At 38.0% G+C, this 10214-nt stretch overlaps 1 protein-coding gene across 2 annotated transcripts; it reads left to right on the top strand.

Moving 5' to 3' along the window:
- Nucleotides 1-58: 58 nt before the first annotated feature.
- On the top strand, nucleotides 59-9503 carry exd (extradenticle). 2 transcript variants are annotated; one of them, XM_068303425.1, is made up of 6 exons: nucleotides 59-125; nucleotides 653-717; nucleotides 2722-3098; nucleotides 6998-7316; nucleotides 7389-7647; nucleotides 7718-9503. In XM_068303425.1, the coding sequence occupies exons 3-6, from the start codon at nucleotides 2834-2836 to the stop codon at nucleotides 8003-8005; spliced, it is 1131 nt and encodes a 376-aa protein (XP_068159526.1). In that variant the 5' UTR covers nucleotides 59-125; nucleotides 653-717; nucleotides 2722-2833; the 3' UTR covers nucleotides 8006-9503. The 2 variants fall into 2 exon arrangements, with proteins under 2 accessions (XP_068159526.1, XP_068159527.1); XM_068303426.1 differs by lacking the exon at nucleotides 59-125 and adding an exon at nucleotides 318-466.
- The last annotated feature ends 711 nt before the right edge of the window (nucleotides 9504-10214 follow it).

The raw sequence follows: 10214 nt of genomic DNA, 5'->3' as shown, positions 1-10214 counted from the left end.
GAAAACCCGCTATTTTCTACCCCCTTTTTTCAACACTGGTTGCTAGTGTTGCCAGTATGTTATCAGCTTTTGCTTCTGGCAGCGCTGGTGTATACATTTTTCGTCAGCAGACGGATTTTTTCGTGGTAAATCAAATTTATGGTATAAGCATTAAATTAATAAATTAACCAAAAGTGTTATTTGGTGCAATTGAAGGAGTTGTTATGCTTAAATGGTGAATGTGTGTGAACGCGACGCAAAGAAAAGGAAATTGAAACAAAAAACTCAGCAAAATTTTGTTTTCTACCTGATTGGCTCTGGCAACACTGCGGATAACTCAGTAGTGCCAGACTTGTAGCGGAAAAAACGCGAATTTTTTATAAAGAAAAATTATTTCGTAGCGTAGAAAAAAATAATTCGATGCACTATAAAGGAAATAAAAATATTACAAACAGATAATAAGAACCCCAGCATCACAATAGAAAAGGTTCAAAACAAAAACAAACATACACATTGTGTGGAAGAGGAAGCAGCAAAACATACACACAAGAAAAAATAACGAAAGAAAGAGAGAAAGATATACGAGAAAAGAAACGAGAAAGACAAAAAAAACAGTGCTCATACATATAACAAAATTTATAACAAGTGTAATTTTCTTTCGCTTAACTTTCAGTTGAGAGGCCTTAAATCAATTAACCAGACCCACAGTTAAAATTAAACGTGCGGCACATTGAAAATGTAAGTAAAGGTTAATAAACCAAATTGTTAAGTGCATTAACATGAAGTTATAACAGTTTTTACTTAAATATTGTGTTATATATGTATGTGCACATATACAGATGTATGTGCGATGTGTTTTTGTGTTATACACAACAAATGTGTAGCACAGATTTCATTCTTCGGATTTCCAAGAATTAAGAGAAGAAGCGAAAAGTAACAACAAACATATAAATAGAAGAAGTAATAAAAACAGGTTTTCGCTTTTTATTACCTCTCTCGCTCTCCTTCGGTCGCCTTTGAAGCTGCGCTTTGTCTTCTTTGTGTATGTGTGTGTGTGTGCTCTCTCGCACTAGTTTAAGATGATTGCTCTCTGCAGTCAATCACTGAAGGTCAACTGTGCTTTCTCCAGTCATTAAAAATTGCATTTGGTTTTATTTTTACTACCCAACTACTTGAAAAAGTAATTAACATTAACCATTTGGTATTCATACTCTTCTACTTGCACTTCACACACACACACACCCGCATACCACACACACACAAACACGCACGCACCGCTAAAGAGCGAGAGAGTTCGGACCAGGCTCAGTCAGCGGGAGTTGAGAGCAGGTAACTGGCGTGTGTCGTCCCATCTGTCCTCTCCCTTGCTCATTCGCCCTACCGTTTGCTCTCTACCCGCTGCCTCCCACTTTTGGGCTGGACTTTTTTTTTTTTTTTTTTTATTGTTCAATGCGCAAGACAAAAACTTCAATAACAACAGCAACTATAGAATCGGAAGAAGCAACAACAAAACATATCCCAAGATTCATTTCAAATCTCTAAACAAAAAACCTTCGACTTTCCACAGGACCCCAAATTACAATTCATATTGCTAGTTAAAATAGGGTTTCGAGATATTTACAGACGTATCTACGTTTAAAAATTTATTTAATAATGCTCCAATGTCCTTTCTAAAGTGTTGTGATCTTTCATATTGTATGTCAAATTCCTTACAAATTAGTATTGAGAACGAATATTTAAATTTTCCATCGAAAAGTGTTTTATTCTGATCTACTTTTCGAATCTTCGATACTTTTGTAATTGAAGATTCGACTGAAAATAATAAAAGATAGTCAGATTTTGATATATGTATTCGAATTCGAATGCTAGAAGAGGCGACCCTTCTGTTGCTATCATTTGAAAACTTCCATCGCATATATGGTAAAAGAACTGCTGATCGACAGTTAGTCTATTCGGTTTTGACAATATATATATAGTAATCCGAATGTAGGTAGAATCAAGAATCCGAATCGATCGATAAGACCCAAGGGATTAAATTATTTATATATTAAAGAATATTTCCATACGCATATGTTCTTTTATGTGTATGTGTGTGTGTACTTGTTATTGGCAACAGCCACGCCCACTTAATCCATTGGGCTTTGCACACACACACATGCATGCATATTCCCTATCCCTACTATGTATGTATGTATGCTGCTCATCCGTTGTCTCACACACACACACACTCATACACACATACATACCTACAGAGTATTATTATAATACTTTGCACAGTGCAACGGAGTTGTCCAGGAGTAGGAAGAAGAAGAAGCAACAGCAGCAGCAAAAGAGGAAGAGAACAACACAAGAGACACCCCGCCGCACTGGAGGATTATCCAATGTGTGTGTGTGTTTGACTCTGTCTGTGTGTGTGTGCGTATGGTGCGTGGTGTCGACCGATGAGATGATAAACAGAAAACAGAAGCAGCAGAAGCAACTAACCATTTGGTTACGCGTTGCCGTTGCGTACGGACGTGCGCGCGCATTGTTCGTTCTTTGTCTCCACTCTCTCAGTCTGTTTGAAAGAATATTACGGGATTTATTCAAAATATTGAAATCGGATTGGACTATAACACATATACATACATATATATTTATACATTTGTTATTGTGCATATTTCTTTTTTTGTTTTTTTGTTATTGTTGTTCGTTACGAATCATGTGCTAAATCCGTATACCGATCGAAATATCTTTCAACAGTGTGAGCTGCTGTTGCGTTGTTGTTGTTGTTGAGGCATTTGCTCCTTAACAACGTTCACAACGATAAAGACGACGCTGACGACGACAACGTGATCCATTAAGAATAACAATTATGGAGGATCCCAATCGCATGATGGCCCACACTGGCGGCATGATGGCACCGCAGGGTTACGGTCTGCCCGGCCAAGATGATGGCCAAAATGCTGGCAATGAGAACGAGGTGCGTAAGCAAAAGGATATTGGCGAGATATTGCAACAGATCATGAGCATATCGGAGCAGTCGCTGGACGAGGCGCAGGCCAGAAAGCACACTCTAAATTGTCATCGGATGAAGCCAGCCCTGTTCTCGGTGCTGTGCGAGATTAAGGAGAAGACCGGTAAGTTAAAGTAAAACCAAAATAAAAATAAATTTAATATGCCAAACATATACATACTTCGTGTTAAAAAAAAAAAAGAAATCATTTCTCCCCCACAACACCCAATTTTCGCCCCATCCACCCACCCATTGAATACCCCCGTCCATCCTGTATCTCCCGACCTCTAGACCAGAATTTCAAATCGAGTTCTGTGCGTTTATTTCCCTTTTATTTCTGTTCTTTTTTTCCCCTCCTTCTCCTTCTTTGTTGTATTACACCCACGCAGCGACGTAAACGTACACGTAAAATGGGCAATAACAGAGCGTTTTGATTGTGGGCCAGATGTTTTGAATGGCCTCGACGTTGTTTCCCATTGGCATTGCCTAACCCTAAAGCAAACCCCCAACCATCCATTGAAGGCAACCCCAAAGCCCAAATGTTGTGCACCGCGTTGCGAAATTGTTTTTATTTTCGGTTAAAAGAAAGTATTGTGGGTTTTTCTATTTGTTGGAGTAGAAGTGAATGAAAAACCTTTAATAAATTTGTCCCATATTTGTGTTTAGATTTCGCCATTTGATCTTTGTATCTGGGAAACGAATGCAATTGAGATCCCAGTTGATCTTGGGAACTCTCTATGTGGTTCAATGGGGATCAAGATTCAGGCGATTGCTTGCTATCGCCGACTTTTTGGTTACTTGGTTGGTTGGTTGGTTGGCGGCGCCCCTCAGGGCCGGCCGAATGAGTTAATGTTTCAGTTTTATCTATGTTGAGAACGCATACTAGATAAGAAGTAGCTCGTCGACGGCGGTGGCCGCGGGCGCCTTTGCAATGAAGAAGTAAACAAAGTGCCAAACAATTTCCAAGACCTCAAAAGACACTTGATCCCCAGTCCGCTGCGAGTCTCGTTTTTTTTTTTCTTGTGTGTTCTTTGGGGCGTTGGAGAGACATGGCTATGTTGGAGGACTGTGAGAACCCGTTGATGAGAAACTCTTCACACCAAAAACGAAAAAAAGAAAAAGAAAAAAAAAACGAAACGAGTATTTTAAAAATACAACAAGATGTATTGACTATACCGATGGTTTTAGAGTGGTTTAGGGGGCGGGAAGAGGTTGGGAAAGGGAAGTGTAGTGGCCACTTCACTGTATATTTTTTTGTATGGCCTTTTGGCTTGTACATTACCATATTTTATCGACAATCGGCAATCGGCGTCTTGAAATTAGTTTTCGAAAAGCGCGCAAACCTGTTTCCATCAACGGGCTAAATATGCAGATACAGATACAGATATGTATATGTATATATATTCATACATGTACAATACAGATCTACTAAACAAGAGCTAAATGCTGAAAATTGTTGACGATTAGGCAGAAAGTAAAAACCTCAGCCTTTCGTAATAACGTGGGTTTGTTTTTTAGGATTCTATTCTGAGCTCCTCTAACCTCTTTACTTTCCACTGACTAGGCAACTCTGGCGCATTAAATTGAAATAGTTTGGTGGGATGGAAGAAGGGAAGATGTAGGGGGCTTTACACTTGGACATATTTGCTTTGTTGCCATATTTTTCGTTTGTTTTTTTTCTCTCTCTGGTTAGTCCTTTTCCGTTTCATTTTGTGTTGTTTCGTGCGTCGTCCTTCTTCTTCTCGTTTCGGCCCATTCAAATTTACGAGCTGGAAATGCCATTTACCCAGGGAGACGACGAGAGACCGGGAACAGGCAGGCAGCAGCTATTCTGCTTTTAGATGCTTCATTAGATACGCAAATGATACTCTTCTGGGCGTGCTCAAACAAAAGGGTTAGCTCTCCTCCCCCCCAATCCACTACTCTCCGCCAGGTGTGGGTGGTAAAAGAACGAGGAGGTAGGTTTCATTTTAAACTGCAAATTGAACTGGGTGTTTCCATAAAAACGAGGCGTCACACTCTCCCACACCTGAGCATTTCTAGAAGGCGGCCGAACTTAACTCAACTCGAATTGAATTTCATAGATTGATTTACAGCTTTGACTACTGTTACTGCTTGCTATAACTATCAATGATAAGATACAGACTAAGCTTATCAACTTGTTCATTCTTTTCTCTCTCTCCCTTCTCTTGTTGCTCATATTTTGTAATTTGTAAAAACATAAAAAAAAACCAAGCTAAAACAAAGAGAGAGAGAGAGTGGGGGGAGATACCAAAATGACATTTACCCAAGCAATCTAGCATACCCATTTTTATGTCTCTGTCCCCTGCGTTACCCAAGCAAACCAGGAAAAAAAAAACAACAACAACTTGCAAAACTTTAGCAATATTCTCTCTAACCTTAACCAAATAAACCAACCACCGCCCAAGACCCAAAGCCCCCTTGCCTTCAGCAGCCATCATTGGCATGTTTCTTGGGCGACTGACTACCTTGCTCTGTCTTTGCCTTTACCTCCTCTTTCCATTTCTTTTGGGCTATATTAAGCCAGCTGTCGCCAGTAGCAAGCAATATCTATTCCCTAGCTGGGCTTTGGGGATGATGTTTCAACTGAAATGTCCGCCATATAAGATCATGTAGATGTTAGTATATATATAACCTATACGTATATATAGAACTTGATCTTGCGGATCTATAAAACTTTACTTTAAATTTCAATCTCCTTCCCTTTATGATGCCCGATGCCGTATCAGGTCTTCATCCTTCGACACCTTTATTCATTTTTCTCCTGCTGCTGTTTTCATTGTTCTATGAATTATTCAAAACGGGTAAGCAGCAGCAGCAACGAACACTTGCCGGCGATGAAGGGGCCAAGGGGCTGGGTGGAGTAGAGTGCTCAGAGATAATATGTAATTCTTTGCCTTGTCTTGTCCTATGTATTGTTGACCATTTACTTTTGTTGGTCATACACATTGTGAATACCCTATTACAATAGAATTGAATAGAATCCCGACAATCAAAAGGATTTCAAGTAGTTAGTGTTTTGAGTAACCAAAGCACAGGATCTAGATCGAAAGATTATTATGATGGCAATAGGTGGGATAACTTATAAAAATACAAGAAGTATACGTCAAAGCTCTTAGAAGGATTAATATATTGTATTCTCTGAAAAATAAGGGAATCTTTCTTAGCAAAAACTTTGCAAACTTAATGTCAAGAAAGTTGTAGAGCTCTGTAGTTATCAGTAAAAGTCTAGACCTAAAGTTTTTGTTTTTCCAGCAAACTTCATCAATGTATGTATATAAAAGAAACTTCTTACTCCTTTTCTTTTCATTTTTTTTTTCTGGTGTGGAAAACGTGATTAAGAATTCAGCTCAACTCCTGTCTCTAGAATGTTTTCGGGCGAGGTGAGGGGGCCAGGAGAACTGTGGCGAAAAATCTAATTCATGCATAGCCATGCCTCGCGAATAACAAGAAAAGCATCAAACAACAACAACAGCAGAAGCAGCAGCAACAACAACTTCAATACGTATTTTCCCCCGACAATATGAGGAAAAGCGTAGCAGCCACGCACTCTCACTCACCCAAGCCCAAACCCCAAAACGAAACCTAATCCAGCCCAAACCACCCACACGTAATACAATTGGCAATGTCTTTGCTCCAGCAGCCAGCGGTATCCTCTGGTTAAAATGAAAACCCGTAGCCTTTGCCTTTGCCTTCGCTACCGCCAGCAGCAGTTGTTGTTGGTTTGGTGTCTCTGCTTCTCTCCTTTTTCGTTTTATTTTTTTTTTTTTTTTTTGTTGTTTTTTCGCACAGTCTGTTGGTTCGGTGGTCTGTTGGGCAAGTTTTGTGCTTCTACTTTAGCTTGCTGCTGCTGCTGCTGCAAATAATAAAATTTTATGTGCTTTCATCCTGAGAGAGAGGAAGAGAGGGGGATCGAAGAAGGATAACTTGTCTATAGACAGAGCAGCACAAAAACTTTAATCATACGTAGAACTTAAATTTTGTTTACCCATTCTCTTGCAGTACTCTCAATTCGCAACACGCAGGAGGAGGAGCCACCAGATCCACAATTGATGCGTTTGGACAATATGCTAATTGCTGAGGGTGTGGCCGGACCAGAAAAGGGAGGCGGTGGTGCAGCGGCTGCATCGGCAGCGGCAGCCAGCCAAGGCGGTTCCCTGTCCATCGATGGGGCCGACAATGCCATCGAGCATTCGGATTATCGTGCCAAATTGGCTCAGATTCGTCAAATCTATCACCAGGAGTTGGAGAAATACGAGCAGGCCTGCAATGAGTTCACAACGCACGTTATGAATCTGCTCCGGGAGCAAAGCCGTACTAGGTAAGATTATCGACTACTTTACCCTGTTATGCAATCGATTTGTAATTTGTGTTTTTTTTTTGCTTCACACAGACCCATCACACCCAAAGAGATCGAACGCATGGTGCAGATCATACACAAGAAATTCAGCTCCATACAGATGCAGTTGAAGCAGTCCACCTGCGAGGCAGTTATGATCCTACGCTCACGCTTCCTAGACGCACGTCGCAAGCGTCGCAATTTCAGCAAACAGGCATCGGAAATTCTGAACGAGTATTTCTATAGTCATCTGAGTAATCCGTATCCATCCGAGGAGGCCAAGGAGGAGCTGGCGCGTAAATGCGGCATAACGGTGAGAAAGAGACTGGAGAAGGCCCATTAGGGTGATTGATTAACTTCCCTTTTGCTATTCCCCATAATAGGTGTCGCAAGTGTCCAATTGGTTTGGCAATAAGCGCATTCGCTACAAGAAGAACATTGGCAAGGCACAGGAGGAGGCCAATTTGTATGCAGCCAAGAAGGCAGCCGGCGCATCACCATATTCGATGGCCGGACCGCCTAGTGGCACAACCACGCCCATGATGTCACCCGCACCGCCACAGGATTCTATGGGTTATCCCATGGGCTCTGGTGGCTATGATCAGCAGCAGCCATATGATAATAGCATGGGCGGCTATGACCCTAATCTGCATCAGGATCTTAGCCCTTGAGGATAGGCTTGCCAAAACTAAATACAACAACAACAAACAACAATAATACAAAAAAAAAACTCCACCCAACTTACGCTCTTTCTCCGTCTCTGTCTCCATCTTTCCAGATTTTCTCTAACGATCTCTTTCTTTTGATCCATTTGATTATTTAGCACATTTTGGTTGTTCTTCTCTGTTCTTTTAAATCTGACATCAAGCCCATATGAAGATAAGCCAATTTGATTGAAACAAAATTTCAAATTTCAAATACTTCACATGTGCCGTGTCCTGTTTCAGTTTTCTCCTTTCATTCTCTCTCTCTCTCTCTCTTACTCTCTCTATCTCTGATTTTGGGGCATGTGAAGGTAAATCTCTTCTTGTTTAATTTTTTTTTTTGTTTCTATTGTGGTTTTTTTTTTTCTTCTTGCGGAGCAAGGGAGAGAGTAAGAGCGAGTGAGAGTCAAAAGTTATTAACAATTGAAAAGCAACTGCAATTGCCTCCAAGTCCTGTGCGTGTGTGAGTCAACAATCAACAAAGTATACGATTAATTCATAATATTATTAACAAAACAAAACAAAAAAAGCGAATCATATTGAAACATTGTTGTATTTTTTACCATTATTTCAATTTTAACAAAAAAAAAAAAAAAAGAAAAACAAAATCTTGAAACTGCAGCAAAAAACGCCCAAGGACTCACACACGTACATGCAATGCGCATTTGCAATCAATATATATATATATATATATATATATATATAATTACAATACATTTATTTATCACTTAATTTGCGTTGCAATATATTTACATCAATAATAATATTAATAATAATTAAATACATTTTTTTTTTTTTTGTAAACAAATAATTGTGTTTGAAAACGTTTCGTTCGTTTTCATTTTATTATCAAATTTTTAATTTCCGTTTGCTAAGCTCCAAAATAATAATAAAAAAACACACACACACAAATACAAAGGGAATGCGAATGCAAATTTATTTCCTTCTTAGTTTTTCCAATTTGCTTTTAGCTTTTTGTGCTAAGCTAAAGAGAAATATTATGTGTTTTAACTTTTTGTTTAATTTTTGTTTATGCTAAGCTTAAATTTTTCTTTGCTCCCTTTCCTTATTCTGGATGCTTTTTCCCTTCTGCTGCCTCTATGTGAACCATAAATACGTAAAAAGCGAATTCAATTTTGTGAGAAACGAAAAAAAAAAAAAAATAATGAAAATCGAAATGAATTAATAACCAGATGAAAACTTATACAAAAACACTTTCTACTAGGCATTAGTTAATAGTTACTTATATATTTTTTTTCCTAGCTTTTAAGCCGCAAATGCTAACGAGACGAAAAACAAGAAGCAGTAGGTGATGATGATAAAGATAAAGATGAAGAGAACAATTGTATACTAAAAACTACATTTAAACAATTCAAATTGATGATACACACACACACTCACACAAAAATACACATAAACACACACAGAAATGAAATGTATACTAATAAAAACCATGAAAATACGATTTATGTATACAGAAAGTGAATATATAGATATATATATATATACATACGATTGATTTATAATGTATAATGTGGAACTCAACTCAAATTGTATACCTAAAGAAAACAAACAAAATTAATGGTAATAACATATATGTATACTACATTTAAAAAACAAATCACAAACAACAACAACAAATACACCAAAACTATGAATATTGATTAGTTTTGGAACAATAACAACAACAGCAACAAGAAATAATAAATTTTTGAAACTAATCCTACACAGATATATATATATATATATATAGAATCCTACGTACATATGTATACCAAGTCCTTGTCTGTGACTTTAGAAAAAACACAAAACAAAAAAATTGTCAAGTATTAAAACAGCAACAACTACAAAAAAAAAAAAAAGAAAAACTCTTTTTCTTTTCTATCACAAAGAATTTTGATGGTAAAAATTTGATAAAAACATAAAAATGGTTTAGCATTGGTAAAGTTTCTCAGGTGCAAATTAATTGAAAGTTGTTTCCCCCTTCCTCTTCCTTAATACATACATACATACATTACATTATTTATGTAGCATAATTCGTAAATTTTCAAACTTGAGAAATTTTGGCAGTCGCGACCGTCCGAAAAAAAAAAAAAAAGAAAGAAAAAACAAAACAAAAATCATGTATACGATGTAAATCAAATTTCAATTATTACATTTTTGTTAATCAACGAAA

This window comes from Drosophila tropicalis, unplaced genomic scaffold (genome assembly GCF_018151085.1).
Source record: "Drosophila tropicalis isolate 14030-0801.00 unplaced genomic scaffold, ASM1815108v1 contig_158, whole genome shotgun sequence".
NCBI classification, from domain to species: Eukaryota; Metazoa; Arthropoda; class Insecta; order Diptera; family Drosophilidae; genus Drosophila; species Drosophila tropicalis.
This window is presented reverse-complemented; position numbering and strand designations above follow the sequence as displayed.

What these genes read in the sequence shown, in the direction of transcription:
- exd (XM_068303425.1), top strand. Translation starts at nt 2,834, where the DNA reads ATGGAGGATCCCAATCGCATGATGGCCCACACTGGCGGCATGATGGCA. An exon ending in CGGGAGCAAAGCCGTACTAG is followed by an intron (nt 7,317 to 7,388) that starts GTAAGATTATCG and finishes TGCTTCACACAG; the next exon opens with ACCCATCACACCCAAAGAGA. An exon ending in CGCGTAAATGCGGCATAACG is followed by an intron (nt 7,648 to 7,717) that starts GTGAGAAAGAGA and finishes TCCCCATAATAG; the next exon opens with GTGTCGCAAGTGTCCAATTG.